General features: G+C 44.9%; 2 protein-coding genes across 2 annotated transcripts; one reads left to right on the forward strand and one right to left on the reverse strand.

Annotated features, from left to right (window-relative positions):
• gnsb (glucosamine (N-acetyl)-6-sulfatase (Sanfilippo disease IIID), b) lies at positions 1-13,279 on the reverse strand. Its single transcript, XM_083641558.1, has 13 exons — positions 12,974-13,279; positions 11,899-11,958; positions 11,579-11,782; positions 10,544-10,609; positions 10,235-10,333; positions 6,858-7,025; positions 5,881-5,963; positions 4,389-4,507; positions 4,175-4,278; positions 3,870-3,971; positions 3,670-3,780; positions 3,432-3,539; positions 1-2,008 (listed from the first exon to the last, which is right to left on the reverse strand). The coding sequence occupies exons 1-13, from the start codon at positions 13,148-13,150 to the stop codon at positions 1,856-1,858; spliced, it is 1,554 nt and encodes a 517-aa protein (XP_083497684.1). The 5' UTR covers positions 13,151-13,279; the 3' UTR covers positions 1-1,855.
• Positions 13,280-16,440: 3,161 nt separating this feature from the next.
• On the forward strand, positions 16,441-23,012 carry polm (polymerase (DNA directed), mu; the record flags this gene model as incomplete). The annotated part of the gene is given in 10 exon segments (XM_083641056.1): positions 16,441-16,671; positions 17,034-17,229; positions 17,318-17,416; positions 18,375-18,545; positions 18,665-18,736; positions 20,731-20,851; positions 20,927-21,059; positions 21,152-21,254; positions 22,429-22,892; positions 22,895-23,012. Coding segments are annotated over 10 exon segments (1,683 nt in total). The 5' UTR covers positions 16,441-16,465.
• Positions 23,013-23,747: the final 735 nt, after the last annotated feature.

A 23,747-nucleotide genomic window follows, 5' to 3' on the forward strand; every position in this document is an offset into this window, starting at 1 on the left:
TTGATTTCACAGTGCAAACAGATTCACATTTAAGGCACATGAGCCTCAACAGTGCAAAAACATAAGGCACATATAGATTAAAGCTTTCGTTTATATCAAATTTTACCATGTAAGATTTCCCTTGATAAATTCCTCACAATTAGAAAATGCATCGCAGGACATTTCCCTCTTCAACTTTTAAAAGGCTCTCTGCAAATGTCATCATTAATACTCAGTATAAAAAAAGATTAAACAATCATCAAAGTTGAGATGAAAATAAAAACAAAATCAGACAACAGTATGTCTTCCCCTTCAAGGTAAAGACTTGCAAGTGTTCCGTGCCCGGGCACGCCAAAGCGCTCCCCAGACCACCTTTTCAAGTGGATCCTTCCTTCACTAACTCATTCCATGTAAAAGTGCTGCCAACATAGATTGATGGCAGTGAGTTCTAAGTGTGCTTTCTCACTGGGAACGATTGCTTTCGTTCCGTTCCGCACCCGGGAACGATTGCCCCCCCCGTCCCCTCTCCCCTGCTGGTCAGCTTTCACATTACAACATTTCTTCTGCGCTCGGAAACAGAACAGAGTGCACTTGCATCAAAGCGCTCCCCAGACCACCTTTTCAAGTGGATCCTGTCGCGGTTCCATGTTGCGCGCCCGGAGCGGAACGGAACGCAACGTTCACACTCGTCAAACGTTCCGAAACTGGGGTCAATTTGGGGACAAGTGTGCTCGGGAACGGTACCAGGGCGCCAGTGAGAAAGCACCCTAAGACATTGGACAGTGACCCATGTGCGGCTTCACCCCAAAGATACCCTGAATCAAAACAGCTGCAATGTCCTCTAACACTAACCTCTACTCGAAAATCTTTGGTCATGTACCAAAGTGTAACTGAATGCCCGAACCCCATCAATACCGCTAAATTATTGGGCCTCTGTGATGAGTGAAATGTCCAGAGTCTGGAGGGGTCAACACCGTTTGGACTCCAGACAGTATCGCAAACCCTGTCACTTTGTCAAGAACATTGCTGAAGGAAGTTTACAGTGCAACATAGCTGCAAATGCACATAGGTCCAATCATCATCAATTAGTCCAATCCATGAGATGTATAGAAGACCCAGGAGTTCATCTTTCAAGGTCATATTTTAACTCTTTCCCCGCCAGAATATATAAAATAAAAACGTTCCTAGACCCCGCTGTCATTTTGGATTATTTGCACTAATCTTTCAAGATCCACATAAGTCGTTTTCAAACTAAAAAGCTGAGATAATTGCATGTTTGTCTCTGAGGGCGGATACTGTCCGGTGTTGCACTGAAATCTGCAGAACGTGTGCATCAGCGCTCCTCTGCGGTCACAGGTTCGAGTGTGACGGGAGACGAGGGCCTGAGTCTCGATGCTTCACGACGGATCTGCCGTTTGGAGCTTCTCCGCTGGCCGTCATCGAGTCCGTGTTCTTGAGGACGAGTCAGCACCGTCGGGTGGTTTAAAGCTCACGATAACATGCCTATGGGACACATGTCACTTTCCTTTCCTTCCGCTTCAGAGCTTCTTCTCCGCTTGTTTTTTGGACCTAGAAGTGCTGTAATATTTCAGAAGGTGCATAACAGAGCCCTCTATCGTATAACAGTGAAATCACGGATTGCCGGAAAATCTCGTCAATGGCGCAGAAAAATCTAATAAATTACATGAAATCTCGTCAATGGCGGGGAAAGAGTTAACAAAACAAACTCCTGGTGCTATAAGTTGTGAGTGCAGCTCAGAATATTTATTGGTTGATTTATTATTATTTTTGCCGCTCTCATACTCATCCCACCAGGAGCATGATGACATCAGCGGTTCACAGTGTCCTCCAGCCTGGGCCTGCTGGTCCCAGCCAGTCATGTCTTGGTGTCGCGGCAGCTGTCGCCCGCACAAGACTGCAGCTTTATCAGCCGCTGGTTCATGGCCTGTAGCAGGGTCGGGTCCACCTTCTTCACAATGTTCTCCAGCTGGTGTGGATCTGAGGTCAGGTTATACACCTCCACAAACGACTGGAGAGACAAAGGGGGGAACACAGACACCGAGATCAAGCTCACAACTGCAGTAACGCATCAAGAAATGACTGAAACACGCATGTTACTTTTATTCCAAACACCACTGGCACCGGAATAGGGCAGGAGTTTTTGCCCCCCCCCCACTTTATGGGGGGACGGGGTCAGAGACCAAAAGTGGTAATCTCTCAAGACAGATTTTTGATTTGCATGAAAATCTGTCAGCATGGTCAAAGAAAATCCAGATAATAGCGCGAGCACTTGGTAAAATTAGCATAAAGGGGCATAGCCAGGTGAGTTGGGTTCCAGTTATTCAGGTATTGAAACGTGCTTGCCCCCCAGAAAAAAAAATATATAGATTTCCCTCCCCCCTCCCATTTTCCTTTTCACCTGATGGCGAGGATTTTCACCGGCAGGACGTAGCACGTGGGAGGATCACACTATTCCCCCCGGTTCCCCTCCCCCAGAACATTCTCCCTGACCGACCAGAGGAGGCGCTAGTGCAGCCACCAGGACTCATACCCCAATGGCTTCCCACCCCCAGAAACGGCCAAATGTGTCTGTAGGAACGTCTGACCAAGCCAGTAGTACAGTTGATGGGAGTTGAACACGGGTCTCCGCGGTGGTAGGCATTTGCTTTTACCCAGACGCAGTGTATTTATTTTTAACCGATGGATTTCTAGATTGATATAGTCGTAACATCTAACTGTTAAGCCAGGTATTACAGCAGCCGCACGTAGCTATGGGGCCCATCCAATCACGAGAGTTAACACGCATACAATTTTGTCATGTAAACACGCATTCCAAACCCATTTCTTTAGTTGGACTCTCGCCTCGCGCCTCTTTTTGCGCACGCTTGGACATTTGACATTTTTTATGTCAATTACGTTCTCTATTTTCCTGGGAGAATTTGAATGGGTGTGTCCTTGTTATTTACCCCGGGGAGCTCCGGCTTGATGTTGGGCAGGGCAGCATATTTTTATAACAAGTCCTGACTCCGCCTCTCCGAGTCAGTTTCGGTTTACGGGGGTGAAAATTACAAACGGAACCAATCGTTGCTTCGTAAAAACAAAACATGTTTTTCTGACACTATATGGAGTAGTAACCTGACTCTGCCAGACGGGGGCGGTATTGCAGAGTCAGGTTAATGGAGTCCTATGTTGTGATCAAACTGTTGCGTCATCAGAAAGAACAGCATAAGGAATAAGGGCTGCTACCATTTTGATCTGAAAGCAAAGCAGTCTACCCTGATGACGAGAGGAGATGCATTTCTTACCATATTTTAGTTGTACAAAAACGGTAGACTAGGCTGAGATTGAAAGGAAGTTGACATGAAAAACTAGCCTTCACTAGCCTCTAAAGCTGGATGTGCCCCCACTTCAAAACTCATCCCCGGCGCCGCGGCCAAACACCCCAGACTTACCTCACTGTCTGCAAATTCACAGTACTGCAGGTTGTGCTGCACAAGGGTCCGGACACAGGCGTAGGTGTTGTTGTAGGCGTCCTCGCACACGCAGTCTGGGAAACATTGCTGAGGAGTGACGAACACAAATACTCAGTTCATGTAGTGTTTGCTCAGATTTGAGTTCATGTAGGGCACCATCACATAGTGTTTGTGTATGCTCAGCTCTGAGGAGAGTATAGTTGGAGCGGTCACTCACAGACAGGCCTGGGCCCAGTTTGGGGCAAGCAGGGTCAGGCACGGGATGGCCCTCTCCTGTGTATTCCACCAGGAAATAGGGGCGCGCAGTGCCATTGCGCAACGAGGGGGCCTAGGGGGTAAAAGATACACGTTAAAAACATATTCAGGATGGACAAAGGTAATAAATACGTTGATGTCCATTTTAAGATAGCAGCTGACCATCTGAGAGAGGAAGGACTGCCCGTCCATGTTCACAGAAGAGAGGTTGACGCCGGATATGTCCAGGATGGTGGGACCCAGGTCAATGTTCAACACTGGAGCCTACAGAAAGTCACAAGAAAGACACTTTATTTACTGCATGTTGTATAATGTATAATGTAAAGTACAAGTCAGTTGTGGTGCATCAAGTATGGTGGATGTCTCTGTATTGTATGGATGACGCAGCCATGAGGAAAACAGAGTGAGTGAGTGAGTGAGTGAGCGAGTGAGTGAGTGAGTCTCTCCAGTGGAGGACTGGCTCTGACCTGCAGTGTCTGCTTCGGTTTGATGCCGGGACCGCGGACCATCAGGGGGATCCGAATGTCAAATTCGTACAGCTGCCTCTTATCGATGGGCAGAGAGAACTGACCTGAAACGAGCGAGGAACCAGCTGATTATTGAGACGAAACGGTTTGGTTTGGTTGTGTGCTATCGATGAGCAAGCTTGGACTGCTGTGTTAACAGTGTTGACAGTCGGACCTGTGTGGTAGCCGTTGTCTGAGGTGTAGAAGATGTAGGTGTTATTGAGTTCCTTCATGTTATCAAGTTTCTTGACCAGCATCTCCACCATATCATCCACAGACAAGAGGGTCTGCCATCTGCAGCAGGGACGAGAATTCAATGCAATCACTTCAATGCTCCATATTATTATTCTCTGTTTACTTTTAGCATAAAATCTAAATTGATTCACATCAGGGTTTCTCCAACCTACATACATTGACAAACCACACATAGAAAAGCATGAGGAGGCCCAAACAGATATCAGGCCACCATGAGCTGTCAGAACAGTGTCAATGAGGCAATTTACACCTGGCGTTAACATGCGTTTTCTGCAATCTGATTGCAATCTGATGGCAGAAATGGGTGTCCTCTCAATCCGTATAAAGTTGCTGTATCCAGATTGAGAGGACACGTTGCATTTACACTTGTGTTCAATGTGTACACAATGTATCCCATACCACCTCCGGAGGTGGTTTGGCCGATCAGATTGCAATCCTTCTTCAATGCGTTTTGGGGGTGTTCACACCTGTACTTTCAAGTGATAAAGCACAATCTGATTGCAATCTGATGACAGAAATCACATGTTAAAGGAGAATTTAGTTTTTTCCCCAACTTATTTTCCACACTGTATGTGTCTAAGGGACTCTAAGGGACATATTTTTTTCAAATTGGTCGAGAACTCACCGAGATAACCTTGTTTACAGCTCGAGCAATGTGCTCAAACAACTGCACAGTGTATCTACACAGGGCAATCCTGCACCACATCGTCAATACACGTTCACTAATAAAACTGCTTGGTTTGCCGCTGGGAGCCTCAAACTGTCATTATAGTGTCTGGCAACATGGAAATGACTCTATACAATTAATTCTCCGGACATTGAAAATGGGCGTGAACAGGCGAGGAGAGAGAGAGAGAGAGAGAGAGAGAGAGAGAGAGAGAGAGAGAGAGTAGCAGGGAAGCTTGCACTGTGTCAACACGGAGGATTTCTACTCTCGTCAACAGCGCTGTGCTGTGCTTCTCTCTCTCTCCCCTCACCTCTTCATACGCACATTTTCCCTGTCCGACAGTAAACCCCGGAGAATAATATTCATGTATAGAGTCATTTCCATGTTGCGTGTATTGACGATGCGGTGCAGGATTGCCCTGTGTAGTTACACTGTGTACCGGTAGTTGTTTGAGCACATTGCTCGAGCTGTAAACAAGGCTATCTCGGTGAGTACTCGCCCAATTTGAAAAAAAAAATGTCAGGATGAGTCCCTTAGACACATACAGTGTGGAAAATAGGGTCCAGGTTGAAAAAACACCCCGAAATTCTCCTTTAATGCCAGGTGTAAATGGCCTATTGTGCTTTAACACAAGTCTGGATCTCTGTTGGAGGGAGCTGACACTGTTTTGACATCATTACATCATTTGGCGTTTTGATGATGGTAGTAGAAAACGCCACATGAGGCGCGTGATTAAGAGCGGCACCTCTTCCTGTACGCATCATCCAGGAAGTTGAGTGAAGTATTGGGCATGGGGTTGCTGGGCTGACGCAGGAGCCAGTGTTTGTCCTGAAACACCCACACACACGCACACACACACGCACACACACACACACAGACACACACACACACACACAGACACACAAAAACGGGTTTCAGTCATGTGACATTTTTGTTGTGTCCACCATCTTGAGGACCGAACGCAGCACACAACCTTTTAGTACCTGTTGAAGTCTATGGGAGGAGTGTTCAATCAAAACCATGCAATATTTGAACTCTAACTACTCCTTCATACTCTGTACTACAAACTCCAGTCAAATTTTAAACCGGTCAACACTATTAGTACTTTATTACTCTTATTCAGCTTTTTGATACCTTTTGTACTTTTTGAGAAATCGCAGTTTAAGTTTGATACTTTTTCAACCTTCTTATTGGGATCCTTGAGTGTGTGATGTCACAATTCACTGTACTAGGCTACACTTTTTTACTAAATTCACACGTTTCAAAACGTTGACAGTTCACGCATCTTTAACGCTACATACATACAGTATATTATATACATCAAACTCTTCAGCTGCTTCTGCTCTCACTCAGGTCAAAATATAAGCGATGTCATGTATCGTTTTTGAGAATTGAAATATTAACGTTTGTTCGACACTCGTGTTCCACTCTATTTCCAATTGTGCAGCAAATAGAGGGCATCGTCTTGTTTCAAATTGGTCCTCAAGGTGGCGCCGCAACAGTTGCATGATGTCAACAGAAATCTATGAATACGATACACACAGATGGGGATTTAAAATTATTCACAAATATTAGCATTTTAGCCCCAATAAAACCATTTATCCCACATCCGAGTGTGTGTGTGTGTGTGTGTGTGTGTGTGTGTGTGTGTGTGTGTGTGTGTGTGTGTGTGTGTGTGTGTGTGTGTGTGTGTGTGTGTGTGTGTGTGTGTGTGTCGTGTACCTTTCCTGGTTTGTTGAAGCTGCCGTCCCGAGGGGCTTTGATGTCGCTGAAGTCTTTGTGGTACTGCGGCGCTGCGGTCCAGGGAGAGTGAGGCGCCGGAGGAGACAGCATCAGGAAGAACGGCCGCTCACCCTTCAAGGCATCCAGGAAGTCAAGTGACCTGTTCAGCTGCAACAAGGGATACGCCCATTTTCACAGTCGATATACATGCTGACCAACTTTCATTTCATTGTGTCTGTAGAGCCAAAGCAAACACTTTAAAGTTTAAACTGAGGTGCTGCACCTGGGATGACCTAACTGACGCACTTGTTACCGTGCCTGATCAATTAAAGTCCAAGATAAACTTCTTGCTTGAACACTCAGTCCATTTATTTTCTTGTTAATCATCTTTGTTTCCATTTAACAAATAAACAGTAACTAGGCAACTGCAGTAACATCCTGCCTCACCGTGTGTGTGTGTGTGTGTGTGTGTGTGTGTGTGTGTGTGTGTGTGTGTGTGTGTGTGTGTGTGTGTGTGTGTGTGTGTGTGTGTGTGTGTCACCGTGTGTGTGGTCAAAAAGTGTATGATCCTCTTCTGGCCGGAACACCTAAGCTCTAATTGGCTGCTGCAGTGTCACCATTTGATAACACAGATGCAGAAGTAAGGAAACTCAGTGGGAAAATCCTGTCTCTTGCTTCGACCAGCCCAGAATCAGACATCCAGAAACAAATGCCAATGGATATTAAAACTACTTGACTGAGTTTTTAAGGGATGTAGATGGTTGTGCATTTACTTACTGCTTCTGCGAACCGTTGTCAAGATTCAAGATTCAAGATTCAAGATTTTTATTGTCACTCCATGGTACAAGTATCACGTGTGAAATTCTTGTGCTGTGGACTCTGTTTACAACATAGTGCAAATAGTACAAATATAACAGGGCATATGGGTGCAAAACAACAAGAGACACAACAAGCATAAGGCAGTATAGTGATAAGACAAGTCAGAGACAGTGGCATATTCACTGCACATAGGTGCATGTGTCGGGTGCATACTTTAGACGTGCTTAAACATTTTAAATTCTGCGTATTTGACATACAGGTGCAAATAACATATTCCTTATTAAACATACAATTAAACTCGGCATTTTAAATTCGGCGTATTTGACATACAGGTGCAAATAGCATATTCCTTATTAAACATACAATTAAACGTTAGACATACGTAATGATAGCAGCTACAGTATGGTACAGTGCGGCTACTACACTATTTGTGTATGTTAAGGAGTCTCGTGGCCTGCGGGAAGAAACTGTTCCTCAAGCGATTTGTGCGTGCTTTCGGAACCCTGTATCTTCTCTCTGAGGGTAGCAGGGAGAACAGGCTGTTGTGGGGATGGTTTGTGTCTTTGATGATCTTCAGGGACCTCCTGAGGCACCGCTGTTTATACAGTTCATGCAGATCTGGCAACTCACATTCTGTTACGTGCTGTGCCGCGCGTCTCACTCTCCGTAGCGCCCTGCGGTCCATGGTGGTACAGTTCCCGTACCAGGTGGTGAAGCCGCCAGTCAGCAGACTTTCAATGGTGCCTCTGTAGAAGTCCCTGAGGATTTCTTTCCTTAGCCCAAATTTCTTCAGGCGCTTGAGTCCGTGTATTCGCTGTTGGGCCTTTTTGACGACAGTGGCGGTGTGGCCGGCCCAAGTCAGGTCCTGGTGGATATTGACTCCCAGGTACTTGAAGCTGTCCACCCTTTCCACCACTGTGCCGTTGATGGTGATTGGGGGGTGTGCGCCCCCCCCCCCCCCTCCTGTAGTCTACAATGATCTCCTTGGTCTTGGAGACGTTCAGAGAGAGGTGGTTGTCCTGGCACCATTGTTCCAGGGCCCCCACCTCCTCTCTGTAGGCCGCCTCGTCGCTCCCCGAGATCAGCCCCACGACTGCTGTGTCGTCTGCAAACTTCACGATGGTGTTAGAGGTTTGAGTCGCCACGCAGTCGTGGGTGTAGAGGTCGTACCAGAAGGGGCTGGAGACGCACCCCTGGGGCGCTCCTATGCTGATGGTCAGTGGGGAGGAGGTGAGGTTGCCCACCCTCACCACCTGGCGGCGGTCTGTCAGGAAATCCAGGATCCAGTCGCACATTGCTGTGTTAAGTCCCAGGTCATTGAGCTTGCATACCAGCCTGGAGGGTACTATGGTGTTGAATGCTGAGCTGTAGTCCACGAACAGCATTCTTACGTAGGTGTCCTTCCCCTCCAGGTGGGACAGGGCGGTGTGTCACCTGCAGGACTTGGAATTACAGCGAGCTAAATGCTGCTATCCATTAGATATGAACAGTACTGGAAGTCCCTCACTTCTACAAGCCTAATTTGACCGTTAACATTTGTTGAATCTATTTTTTCTATTCTGTTTCGGCTCCAAATGACTTTGGCTGCCAGTTAACTTAATTGCCTTCTGACATTTTGAAACCGCTCTTCACTGTGGCTTCATACTTGCAAGTTCACCCTTTGCTTCTTTGCAAAATCAGGATGATTTCTGTGTGAAGGATCATCCTTTTGATCAAACAATGCAGAGACTAATTATTATGAGGGAAATTAATTGGGTGATGGGGGTGGGATACGGTTCTTGGCTAATTCAACTTCAATCTATTATTTTGATGCTGTGATAAGTCAGCAACGTAACCTACTGCCTTGTATTCTTGACAAGCTGCAAGACCAATTGGAACAAATAAAGTTTAGCCATGAACCCAACTGGTGACTGTGATATTATTATTGAAATGAAAATAGCAATTTGTTATGGGTGGAAAAGGCATTCTCACACTGCTAATCATGAGGGAAATGTCAGCTGTCATGAGGTTTTGTTCACAGTCACACAGACAGCTGGTGAGGCAGAAACACACAGCTGTCACCTGATGATGATGTCATGCAGTACACAGCTGTCACCTGATGATGATGTCATGCAGTACGAAACTTAACATGGGAAATACTGTACATTTGAGAATAGACAAAAACAGAAAGAACCCAAAGATCTCCACTAAAATCCTATTAGAATAACAATTATAAGCAAGTCTGTGTGTGTTAATACAGAGACAGAACAGAATGTAAATTATATGCGTTAGAACTTCAGTTTCTCTTTTCTGACATTGCTAGTATAACTACTGTTAGTTGATGATTCACTTTTTACACTGTTGACCGCTGTAAAAATATAGGGCAATTAAACATCCTTCAGTTTGAGGAGGTTTTGTTTTCATCTTCTTATCTGGAAAATGTCCAGGTAAGCAGAACTCCTCCCGTATAGACGACCCTCAGTAAATATTCCAAATGCAAGTGCAGCTGATTACAGACTCAGCACATGCAGCAGTGGTTGCACAATGCAAAGGGGGTATGAGAAGAGAAAAGCACTTACTATGAGGTCTGTGAGGTAGTCTTTCTCATAACTGTCTCCATGCTTTTCCTCTTTGCCGTTGACGGAGAGCGTGTAGTTGTAGTACTGGGAGTTCCCCACCTGCAGCCATACAGCACAGGTTGTGACGACGGAATTACTTGGAGTGTGTGTGTGTGTGTGTGTGTGTGTGTGTGTCTGTGCATGTGTGTGTGTGTGTGTGTGTGTGTGTGTGTGTGTCTGTGCATGTATGTGTGTCTGTGCGTGTGTGTGTGTGTGTGTGTGTGTGTGTGTGTGTGTGTGTGCGCGCTCGCGTGCATGTGTAAGACTCACCAGTGCATGCCACTGGTCCCAGCCAGGTGGAACATGGCTAACGTCACCTGCTTTCTTTGTGCCATACTGATGGGAGAAGAAACTGTTACTAGTCGCAGCCACTACAAAATACTGTAACTCAATTTTCCCTCAATTCTTATATACTGTAGGCCTCTGAGGCTGTACGTGTGAGTGGGAGAGCGAGGCAGTCAGCTTCCAGACTATGAAAGAGGAAGAATGGGCTGAAAGCCTATCCTTTATAGAGCTCAACAGTGACCTCTATAGATCATATCCTTATATAGAGCTCAACAGTGACTGTCCACTTTAACACCTCCGGTTCCAGAAGTGACTTCCCCATTCATTTTGCCATTGACGTTTCAGAAAATCCTTACATAAAAAGGTTTTAGGCCTGGAACCAAGCCAACCAGCTACGAGAATCGTGACCATAAAACATTTGATTCAGAAAAAGGAAAAAGGAAAAAAGACATTTTCAAATTGTATTTTTTATTTTTGCTCCAAATCATGTATAATGGTTCATCCCGTAGCTGGTTGGTTTGGTTCCATCCAGGCTTAAAACTCTTTATATAAGTATTTTCTGAAACATCAATGTTGAAATTAATGGGAAATTCACTTCCTGGAACCGGAGCCGCTCAAAAGTTGGTAGTCACAGTTGAGCGCTATGGGGACAGCGGTCATATTTTGTGTCAGATAATCAGTGTGTGTGTGGGTTTTTATTTTTTATTGTTTATTGTGGATCCCCATTAGTCTGCACCAAGGTGAGACTACTCTTCCTGGGGTCCAAACACATAACATAAAAACATAATACAATAACATTGTCGACAAGTTGAGAATTATAACAAACAAAGACAAAAAGAGAGTGAATCAGCTCACTCTATTACATATCATATATTACAGAAAGTGTATGAATTAATATAATGTAGTGTTATATAATATAACATAGCACAATGCAGTACAATACAATACAATGCAACATAATGTATACAATAATTGGGTGGGTGTGAATGTGCTTGAATGTGTACACTAGTGTGTTCAAACCTGGTTAAGGTACTTCCCGGCGAAAAAGGTCTTGTATTTCTGTTTGCTGAGGTAGACCGGGAAGGCCTGGGCCTCCGGGCCCTTCTGCCACAGAGGGCTGGAGCAGTTCCCGGACAGCGAGTTGTTCCTCACCGCGTGGTTGTGGGGGTACTGCCCCGTTAAAACACTGCTCCTGCTGGGGCAGCAGAGCGGTGTGGCCGTGAACTGTGACGGAGGGAGAGGGCGGAGAGGGAGAGGAGAGGAGTGAGGGGAATTCCTTCATGTTTCGATGCGCTCCAAAATGAGTGATCATAGGTGACAGCGGGCAGTTCAGGACTCACAGCATTAGAAAACATCGCTCCTGCATCTCCAATCAAGGCCTTGGTTTTCTTCATCGGGGTCTGTAGAATGCAGACAGGGACAGGCAGACATGGAAATCTATAAACCTCTCAACATACAAACAGGAATATGTCTAAACAATAGGTTCATCGTAAAGTATACGCAAACGCTGACCTGGCCTTCCTTTCTGAGGAAGATGCCAAGAAATAAAATTCCTAATTACAGATAGTGATGCTGTAATTGAATTGCTCTAATTAATAATACATACTGTAGGTCTATGCCATGGTACACATGGAAACAAGGTGTGGGAATGGCTACCAGCTGGTCAAACGACCCACAACATTTACAGGTGAGTCTGACAGGTTCAGCACACAAACTGAGAATAGACGTCTCCTTAAAAAGAACTACGCCTTACAGAAAATCACATGTGAAAATCACATGTGATCACATGTGACCACGTGCAAGTTCACATGTGATCACATGTTAAATTTCACATGCGAAAACATGTGGAACACACAGTGAAACATGTGCTTTCCCCATGGGAAGTGTGTGGTTTTGGAATGTTTTCACATGTGAAATGTGTGGAACCCATGTAAATTCCCATGAAACCTATGTGATTACATGTGAAACCCATGTAAATGTTGTTTTCCACATGTGGAAAACATGTTGCTATACAACATGTTGCAAAACATGTTATCACATTTAATAACATGTGATAACATGTTTTCCACATGTGAAAATGTTCCAAAACCTCACGCTTCCCATGGGTTTCACATGTGTTCCACATGTTTTCACGTGGTGAAACATGTGGACACATGTGAACTTCATGTGTTTTTTCTGTAAAGGCCCCTAATTCTACAAACCATTTTAGAATTGGACGGTGCAACTAAACTACAAGCCGTAGGCTATAGTTTATTAATATTACAGGACAGGAGGTATGTATGGGTGATATCATCAACTACGTGCGATAAAGTAGCAATGAGATATTGTACTAGCCATTGTATTGTAAACTCACTATCGAGTCCCTATGCACTATATTACAAATCTATACTGCAGTTGACAGCATGGCGATCTCACCATTCCGCCCAGCAGGACATCCTGGTCGTCGGTGAGGATGAGGATTATGTTGCTCTGTTTGTCGCGGCTCTCGGCACAGCTGAGGCCGCAGGTGAGCAGCGCCAGGTACAGCGCACCGGCTGCTGCGAGCCGCGCTGCCCGGCGGGCTCCAGACGCGCTCTCCAGCAAACCTGCCATGGGACCAGTGCAGCGCAGGCAGCCTGTCGAGCGGACACAAAACGCTGTCTGCGCCTCTGTCTTTCGTTTCCTGCACAGAGGGTGGAGGGAGGATATGTTCAAATCACTTCTGAAGAACACACAGGCTGGTCGGTCAGCCGCACGCACTGTTCTGAGCAGCCTGAAAGGTTGAGGAAGTAGAGTCGACTTGGTGGAGGTCATATGATCACAGCCTGTGGGGGGAGGAGGAGGAGGAGGAGGAAGGGGTTATGGACCATGTGCCCACTTAACATGTGTGTTGCATCACGACATAACACTGAACCTGAAACTTATTTATTTATTTGTTTGTTTATTTGTTTAGACTATGTATTTATTTGTTTATTTGTGCATTATTTATTATATTTTATGAATTATATGTTTTATGTTTAAACTGTTAAATAAACTTGGCCTGTCTCTGGTTATGGATATGATGTTGGATACCGGTACTATAGAAGCATACATTCTAATTGAACGGCATAGATAGTATAGTATAGTATAGTATAGTATAGTATAGTATAGTATAGTATAGTATAGTATATTATGGTATGGTATAGTATAGTATAGTATAGTATAGTATAGTATAGTATAGTATAGTATAGTACAGTACAGCAGCATAAAGTATAGTAGCATATAGTATAGTATAGTATAGTATAGTATAGTATAGTATAGTATAGTATAATCGCACAAATCTCCAATTTTCAAAAGTTTAGTGATAGCATCTTAGCATTTTTTTTCAAGGTCATGAGGTCTGAGGTCTGTTAGCTAATAGCACACCCAGTAAGATACACACTTGCACCACAGCAGAATCTGATAGTTTAAGGAAGCTTGCGCAAACATTGATATCAAGATGATCTCTTAGGCTACTGCGACCACAAACACATCTCACTTCTCGTGTGACTCAAACTGAAACACAAACAAAGTCTTGGTTTGATTGTGCTCGTCGACGCATCACGGGGATTTTTGAATGATGGATGAACACATTTTTAATTTATACAGTTGTCTTTTATTCCTGCAGGGCATTTAATAACACACACTACTGTACTCTGCACAATAACTACAGTGCACAAAATATATCAGACAGGGCCGTGCAGAGACCTTTAGAGGGGCAAGTGCACAATGTTAAAAAGGGGCACATGCAGACCCGCCAAACTTGCAAAAATATTTTTGAGTACCACAAGTGTAACGCTTAGTTCACATGCTTTCTCACTGCTTCACTTAAATGCACAAGGCCATTTCCCCACTCACCGCCGCCATATCATAGTTATTCACATCTGCTATGAGGAAAACAATACTGTCATTATATTCTTGAGAAGAAATCCTCTTCTACTCCCTCCCAATCACCAATTTTTGTCTTTTTTAGGGGGGATCTTTAGGGTGCGATAGCAAGTCAACAGTGTGCCATAGAAGTGGTACACATCATCTGAAAACTGACCACCTGAAGATTAATTTGAAATGCAGCTCAGCAGTGTGTGTCAAGTTTTTCTCCTCATAAATCTGTAATAAAAGTGTTTTGGTTATTATTCAAATGTTGAAAGTTTAGATAGTGTATTGGGTTTATAACATCATAATTATATGTTGGCCATCCCCATGCTCAAGTATGTCTCATAAGTTGAAGACCTTGAGGAATGCATAGACAAATTCCTGCTGTGATTTGGAATCAAAAACCTTTGACATTTGGAGATATCTGTGAGAATGGCACTTTTCTGCGATTGGGCGAGCACTTCTGTTCTGGAAATTGCTCAGAGTCAGTCAGTCAGTCAGAAACCCCCTCATTGTCAATATATACTGTATATACCCGGGAAAGCCATGCATCCCCTCAATGCCCTATCTGTAGTGTTGTGGTTGTAAAGTTTTATGAGGCTGTGATTATCCTAGAGGTCACAATAGATAATTTTATACAGTGAGGTTAGGTCGTTTTGAAAAATGGTCTTACTACAATGAAATGGTAATAAGGTCTTCTAGTTTCAAATGATACCAGGATCTTCACTCTAGAAATGAGCTGGCTACAGCCTCTGAAAGACAGTCATGTCAGCTTATTAGCAATTAACAACTAATAATGAACCAATAAACTACTAATAGGCATGAATAAGATACATATTAATCATTAATGTGCTCTCTAATTTAAAGTGTTACCTTAGTTGGCTATTTACTCAGATTTCCTCTTTCTTAATTATGCAAGTGTGTAGTGCAGAGGCTCAGCTGTAACTCACAACACACACGTCTCAGCACAAGACATTCCCTGACAGGAAGTGGCTCTAGAAATGTGATCATCCAAGTCTTTCAGCACTTCCCTTATGTTCTGGGGCCTCTGTTGTCGAGGCTGGCCTGCAGGCAGTAGGCCAATGAACCGATAGCTTGCAGCACCATAAGAATCTCTGCTCTGAAGAAAAGAAGAAGAAGAAGAAGAAGAAGACCAATAATCCAAAATTCAGGGGGAAGAAGAGATTTAGGCACCGTGTGTCCCCAGACCAGGTTGTGGAGTGAAGATTGAATACTCCTGTTTGTCATATTAGATTGTTATTTATGTATTTATTTATTTATTTATTTATTTATTTATTTATTTATTTATTTATTTATTTATTTATTTATTTATTTATTTATTTATTTATTTATTTATTCATTTATTCATTTATTTGAGGGTTGTAATTATTATATGTACATATGAGTGTATAATTGCTCAATTTTAATGCATCAGCTGGTATGTTACAGTAAGTGATCTATGTTATGGTATTTCATCCAAGTCATCCAGAAGGTGGTGTGGTAGCGCAGCAAAATGGAGCATTGACTGCATTATCTGGTAAATCTAAAATAAATTATCACCGCGATATATGGTTAGAAAGGTAAGAAGCTTTACTTTTATACAATTAAACTAGTTAGAAACATTAAGATCATTATAGCAGTAGTTAAAGCACCATCTTAATAGAACGATAGAATGTTAGCAAAGAAAACGTGACCGATTCAGTTCCGCTACATCAAAGTTTCCAGTCGGACGTATTTTGATAATGCACTGCACTGCACCAGTCTGCACAGCTGCATCCGGCCGGGGTTCAGTTTTTAGTTTAAACGTCTGTAGATCATGCAGAGATGATTCATGCGCATTGCCAGGCGGATTCATTACCTCTCCATCTCTTGGAGATGTTGACATTAAGAGAAAATGGTCCCCGCTAGTTTTGCCAGCAAGTGAGTCTGTTGATAACCGCTAATGTAGAAGGAGTTGAGAAGGACATGGCTAAAGTGACGTCTGCCTAACAGCATTCCCCTTGTTTATCTAACGTTACCATCACCACCGAGTCCACCATGGTGCCGCTAAAACGAAGAAGAGTTGTCTCCTCAAGTGCTGGCGCGACTGGGGCTGACAACAATATGAAAACCGACGGAGATCAAGTCACCAAGTTCCCCCAGGTTGTTCTATTCCTGTTAGAAAGAAAGATGGGGGCGAGCCGGAGAGCTTTCCTCTCACAGCTTGGACGAAGGAAAGGATTTCAAGTGGAAGAGTTGTTCAGGTAACGACGAGCTGTCGGTAGGTGTTTAGACTGGATTTTTTGGTGGCCCATCAGATCCTGTGACCTGCAGTGTTTGAGGTCTGGGAGTGAGATTGGTTGGGATTATGGTAAGAATATTATTAGGACAGGTCGCAGAACCTGATGGGCCACCATTTAATAAATAAAATATTAATAAAATCAGCACACAGTGGTCACATTCTGACAGCTGCTGTCAGAATCAGAAATGGTGAAATAAGGAATTCTTACCTATAAGAAGCAATGTGGTCACATTTCAGTGGTCACAGATTTCAGTGTAACAGGCACTTCTCTCTCTGATAGGCTGCTCCATCAGTAAAATCAGCTGAATTGTCGTCTTTTCACAGCCAGCGTGTCACGCATGTCATTTCGGAAAACAACTCTGGAGACGAGGTGCAGACATGGCTGGACTCTCAGGACAGAGGCAGAGGACAGGAGGGAGACCCCTGCAGGCCACCCGCCCACCTGCTGCACATCAGCTGGTACACAGAGAGCATGCGTGACGGCCGCCCTGTGGAGATACTGGACAGACACAGACTACAGGCAGGTTTGACTCGCTGCTGCTTGTGTGTGTTGCCTGGACATAAGACCCCTAGCTGTGAAGAATGATAATGGCTCTTGTCTCTTTCAGGAGCAGCGGAGGAACCGAGCGGACGTCCCAGCGTTCTCCGTCCCCAGCTATGCGTGTCAGAGAAGGACCGCTCTGCAAGGACATAACACCCTCCTAACTGTGCGTCTTTTTTTACACTCCCCCCTAGCAAATTAAGGCCATCTAGCCACATCTCCTACATCAGTGACTCTCAACCTTTTTCATATCACAGACGACCCCTAATTTAGTGCACAATAGAGCCACGGACCCTTATTTGATGTGATGTCGTCTGTGAGATCCAAATCTGAGAATATTTTTTGATTGTCAGATATGATTTTGTTCTGAATTCCATGACTCTCTGTATTGCATAGTTAGAGAGATAACAGTGAAACTATGATCAAAACAGTCATTCTTCTACATGTACATTCTCTAATTTTGTTAACCTTTTGTAAATTAAATAATTCTGAATTTTAACAACATCATTTTGCTGGGGATCCCCTAGAACCCCTGGTGGTCCGCGGACCCCACATTGGGAGCAGCTGTCCTACATTACACCTAATGCATAGATATTAGCTATGTGACAAGTTAGTACTGTAGCGAGATTGCCAGTCTTTACAAGGTTTTTTCCCCCTGTTCCTCTGTGTCTCAGGATGCTCTGTCCCTCTGTGTCTCAGGATGCTCTCTTCCTCTGTGTCTCAGGATGCTCTGTTCCTCTGTGTCTCAGGATGCTCTGTCCCTCTGTGTCTCAGGATGCTCTGTTCCTCTGTGTCTCAGGATGCTCTGTCCCTCTGTGTCTCAGGATGCTCTGTTCCTCTGTGTCTCAGGATGCTCTGTCCCTCTGTGTCTCAGGATGCTCTGTCCCTCTGTGTCTCAGGATGCTCTGTCCCTCTGTGTCTCAGGATGCTCTGTCCCTCTGTGTCTCAGGATGCTCTGTCCCTCTGTGTCTCAGGATGCTCTGTCCCTCTGTGTCTGAGGATGCTCTGTTCCTCTGTGTCTCAGGATGCTCTGTCCCTCTGTGTCTGAGGATGCTCTGTTCCTCTGTGTCTCAGGATGCTCTGTTCCTCTGTGTCTCAGGATGCTCTGTTCCTCTGTGTCTCAGGATGCTCTGTCCGTCCTGGCAGACAACTATGAGCTAAGTGAGAGTGAAGGGCGAGGCGTGGCGTTCAGACGGGCCGCCGCTGTGCTGAAGTCCCTCCCTGGACCAGTGACGGGCATGGAGCAGCTCAGAGGTTTGCCCTGTCTTGGGGAGCATTCACAGAGGGTTATCAAGGTCAGGAGACACACTCCCTTTCGCCTTAGTTGGTCATATTAAGCCTCTTTTGGTGGCTCTTCGTCATCACACTCCTCCCAAAAGATCTAATAAGTAAGATTTGGTCTTGATTCCTGTAGGACATTTTGGAGAATGGAGCGTCGAGCGAGGCTGAATCTACAAAGCACTCCGAGCGGTATAAAGCGTTAAAGGTTTGTCAACTGGGTTCCCTCATTTATTCCTTTGGTCATCTACTTGTCGATTGTTGTGTTACAAACAAATTCAGGATGATTTTGGAAAAATGTACAAGTGAAATAGTGGAAATTCAATGCATCAGTAATGTTCAGTTTAGGAAAACATGACATTCCCTATTGAAGTTTATTTTGTGCAGTCCTTCAACTTAAGCTGGCTGTCAATCTGTTAGTTTTGCATTTGCCCCACATCCGTCAACCTGTCGAACAGTAAAAGAGAGACTGGTAACCTGACACTGTGAACACAATAGCGCCCCCATCTGGCAGAGTCAGGTTAACACACTGGGGCAACGGCAAAGAACTAGCGGCAAAAAGTTGCACTTGACCACACCGCAAATACTACAGCCGACAGTCAACTAGCTGCGGATATCATTTGATCACAAAAAAAAAACTAGCTGCGGATATACAACCAGATACATGAAACAAAGCAGCGTTTGCCTACCAGTTTGTCACCACTTAAACGGTTTGGTGATGAAGCTAGGGTGACAGACGCTCACCGACAGCTTCGAGTCCAGACATGGCCGACGCCTGATTATGGCCTGTGTGTGTCAGGAGGATTCACATTGAACAAACTGCTGAAATAATAGAAGATAAAGTGGCCAAGGCAAGACTCAACACAGGTTGATCAGGAGTATTGTTTGTGAATGAGACAGGTTGCTCAGGAGTATTGTTTGTGAATGAGACAGGTTGCTCAGGAGTATTGTTTGTGAATGAGACAGGTTGCTCAGGAGTATTGTGTGTGAATGAGACAGGCTGCTCAGGAGTATTGTTTGTGAACGAGACAGGCTGCTCAGGAGTATTGTTTGTGAACGAGACAGGTTGCTCAGGAGTATTGTTTGTGAATGAGACAGGTTGCTCAGGAGTATTGTTTGTGAACGAGACAGGTTGCTCAGGAGTATTGTTTGAATGAGACAGGTTGCTCAGGAGTATTGTTTGTGAACGAGACAGGTTGCTCAGGAGTATTGTTTGTGAATGAGACAGGTTGCTCAGGAGTATTGTTTGTGAACGAGACAGGTTGCTCAGGAGTATTGTTTGTGAATGAGACAGGTTGCTCAGGAGTATTGTGTGTGAATGAGACAGGCTGCTCAGGAGTATTGTTTGTGAACGAGACAGGTTGCTCAGGAGTATTGTTTGTGAATGAGACAGGTTGCTCAGGAGTATTGTTTGTGAACGAGACAGGTTGCTCAGGAGTATTGTTTGTGAACGAGACAGGTTGCTCAGGAGTATTGTTTGTGAATGAGACAGGTTGCTCAGGAGTATTGTTTGTGAACGAGACAGGTTGCTCAGGAGTATTGTTTGTGAACGAGACAGGTTGCTCAGGAGTATTGTTTGTGAATGAGACAGGTTGCTCAGGAGTATTGTTTGTGAACGAGACAGGTTGCTCAGGAGTATTGTTTGTGAACGAGACAGGTTGCTCAGGAGTATTGTTTGTGAACGAGACAGGTTGCTCAGGAGTATTGTTTGTGAATGAGACAGGTTGCTCAGGAGTATTGTTTGTGAATGAGACAGGTTGCTCAGGAGTATTGTTTGTGAACGAGACAGGTTGCTCAGGAGTATTGTTTGTGAATGAGACAGGTTGCTCAGGAGTATTGTTTGTGAATGAGACAGGTTGCTCAGGAGTATTGTTTGTGAATGAGACAGGTTGCTCAGGAGTATTGTTTGTGAACGAGACAGGTTGCTCTGGAGTATTGTTTGTGAACGAGACAGGTTGCTCAGGAGTATTGTTTGTGAATGAGACAGGTTGCTCAGGAGTATTGTTTGTGAACGAGACAGGTTGCTCAGGAGTATTGTTTGTGAATGAGACGGGCTGCTCAGGAGTATTGTTTGTGAACGAGACAGGTTGCTCAGGAGTATTGTTTGTGAACGAGACAGGTTGCTCAGGAGTATTGTTTGTGAATGAGACAAAGTCTTTATTCTCCTGTTTTACTGCCTATTGAATATAAAGTGTGTGTCAGGTGTTAACAGGTATCTTTGGAGTTGGAGCGAGGACGGCAGATCGGTGGTTCAGGGAGGGCATACACAGCCTGGCACAGCTGCAGAGATCAGGACACACACTCAACCGCGCACAACAAGCAGGTGTGTGTTTTCCTGTGTGTGTGTGTGTGTAGTGTGTATGTGTAGTTTATCTCTGAATGATCTCTCTTCTTTCAGGTCTGAAGCACTATGACGACATCAACCAGCCAGTCACTAAGGCAGAGGCCGACGCCATCGCTGCCATTGTGGAAGAAGCGGTCAGCGCTGTGCTACCAGGCGCCCAGATCACTCTGACTGGAGGATTCAGGAGGTATCATGTGATAAGAGTCCCTTCCTCTGCAATTGGTCGACTTTCCAGGGATAAGTTTAAAAACCTACTGACCTCACAGATGCTCTTTCCAGAGGGAAGCTGACAGGCCATGATGTGGATTTCCTGATAACCCACCCAGAGGAAGGCAAGGAGGAGGGACTAATGCCTAAAGTGGTCTCCTGGTTGGAATCACAAGTAAATCAGCCTTAATACAAAAGCCATGTTCCAGTTGCACTGGGAACTAGGAATATCCCTGTTGAGTGACGTCACACCCGAGTTGACTGCATTCCAGTATAACCAGCCATTGAACCAGCCAGGGCTAGCTCTAGCCAGGCTAACCATTGTTAGCAATAACAGTTGATAACAACGCATTGCGTGGTATTTTGCACATACAAACACCGTAGCAACATGTCCACAGATAGAGGTTAGACAGTGCTGTGTGTAGAACTGATTTAATGAGACACAAGACAGAGGTGCTTATAAGAATTATATTACCACAACTTTCACTACTGTTGAAGTGCAGAGCTGCCATCTTGGATTTTGAGGTCGGGGTTGGTGAGGTTCCCAAGAGTTTCGGAGGAGGACATCACAGTTCAGGTGACGTCACGTCACAGGGACCTTCTGTTCCCGAACCCTTGACCTGGGAAATTCCTAGTTCCCAGTTCAACTGGAACGCGGCGTAATAATACTTTTATCAAGTTAGTTTCACTGTAAAGGATGTGAAGAACCTGAATAGTTTTGTTCCTCTCGATGGTCTTCATACATCTTTTCCATGTTGTCACAGCAGTTTATATCTGAATCAGTTTGACAGAATACTGAGCAGTTGCTGTAAGGTCACAGATCTGCAAGACTTAGGCCATGTTCACATTACAGGCAAATCTGATTTGCTGATAAAGTCATTAATCATCATTATCTTGATTGGTTTCCCAAATCTGATTTGGGAGTGTGTCCGCACTCCGCACTGCCACAAATCTGATTCTCAAGTCGGATCTGTGTGTCCAGACCTAAACAGCCTATCTGCATGGGTTTCTATGGTAACGACGTGGGCGTCAGTAAATACGTACGTTGGTGACGTGGTTTTCCTGCGCAGAAGCATTTGATGACGAGTTGCGAGTGACGTTCAAATCAGATTTGGTGGATCTGCGCGTCCGCACTCAAGTCACATCAGTCGAAAGCACATTTGAGGCAGATTGGAAACTACCTCCATATGTGGTTTGGGACAAGTGACACAAATCAGACTTGGAGCGTCCAGACTCATAAAACCAATCTGGATAAAGTCATTAATAGGTCACTAAAGTTCACAAATCAGATTTGGCCTCCTAGTCTGAACATGGCCCTAATGTCAGTCCCCATCCCCCTGTCTCCTTAGGGGTTCCTGCTCTACCAGAAAACCACAAGAAACTCGTACCTCGAGTCCCATGAGGGTCCCGGTCGGCCCGCCTCCCACATGGACCGCTTTGAGAGGTGCTTCTCCATCTTCAAACTGGACGCTGAGAGGCATGCGGGGCAGAGACGAGGAACAAAGCTGCCAGAGGCACACGTCACAGAGAACGCTCTGCAGAAAAACACGCATGAAATCCTCAATACAAGCCAGGAAACTCTTTGGAGAAAAGCGTGCCTTCGGGAAGCCCCCATGCAGAGTGAAGGGGAAGCACTTGCAGACTCTTACCAACAGGTGGATCCAAATCCACAATCAAATCCACATCCCTTGAGCGTGATCCACCCCAGTGACATTGCACCACACGTGGTTGGCCAGGAGGAAGGCTCCGAGGCGGACCAGACCCAAACCTCTGGACCCAGAGCATGGAGGGCTGTGAGAACCTCTGGACCCGAGCATGGAGGGCTGTGAGAGTGGACCTGGTCGTCTCCCCTGTCAGCCAGATGGCTTTCGCTCTTCTGGGCTGGACAGGATCCAAGGTCAGCTGTTATCTAGCCTTTGGTGCCCGACTTTAAAACAACTGCCTGACTGACTGACTGACTGACTGACTGACTGACTGATTCCAGGGAGAATTGGTTTTTCACCTGGTTATTTCCTGTCGCATTTGTGCAAAAAGAAGGGGTGAAATTCTACGCATATCACACAGTGCAAAAGGCTATTCACGGCGTTTCCTGGTGAGACCGTGGGCGCTTCCATGACACCCTCCCTCCTGTTTCCAGCTGCGGTTGCCTGTTTCCGCCCAGGACCGTCATAGCGAAGATACTGAAATAATCATAATAATTGTTGTGACTTTGTACCTACCTATGTCTTGTAATGGAGCCCCCCCAGCACAATAATTTCACACGTGCATAATTGTACAACGGAGATTATCTTGAATCTTGAAAGAGAGAGACTGCTAAAGCTCCGTTCAATGACCAAATAATAAGAGTTCTGGTTTGGACGTTTAGCCTTCAAAACAAAAGCGGTTCGCTATGCAACCACATACTATTTTTAGCAATTTCGGCTAAAATAAGCCATACAGTACCAGTGAATTGACATTCACCACGTTTTTGTAAATATCGCCGCTATGCAACCACACAATGTTACTATTTTAGCCATTTCGGATAACATAAGCCAAACGTTCCCACTCTTTGACAGTGGCGCGCACGTCCTTGCTAGTGAAGAAAATGTAAACAGGAGTCGACAACCCGGCTACCGCTGAGAATCATGGGAAACGGAAGTCCAGGAATAAGGTGAATAGCAGCAAAAGG

Source organism: Poromitra crassiceps (genome assembly GCF_964638095.1).
Source record: "Poromitra crassiceps genome assembly, chromosome: 8".
Taxonomy (NCBI): Eukaryota; Metazoa; Chordata; class Actinopteri; order Beryciformes; family Melamphaidae; genus Poromitra; species Poromitra crassiceps.

Coding starts and splice junctions, on each gene's coding strand:
- gnsb (XM_083641558.1), bottom strand. CDS start 13,150: ATGGCAGGTTTGCTGGAGAGCGCGTCTGGAGCCCGCCGGGCAGCGCGG. Junction 5,964..6,857: donor GCTTCAACAAACCAGGAAAG/GTACACGACACA, acceptor TGGGTGTTTCAG/GACAAACACTGGCTCCTGCG. Junction 2,009..3,431: donor GTGAATTTGCAGACAGTGAG/GTAAGTCTGGGG, acceptor TTGTCTCTCCAG/TCGTTTGTGGAGGTGTATAA.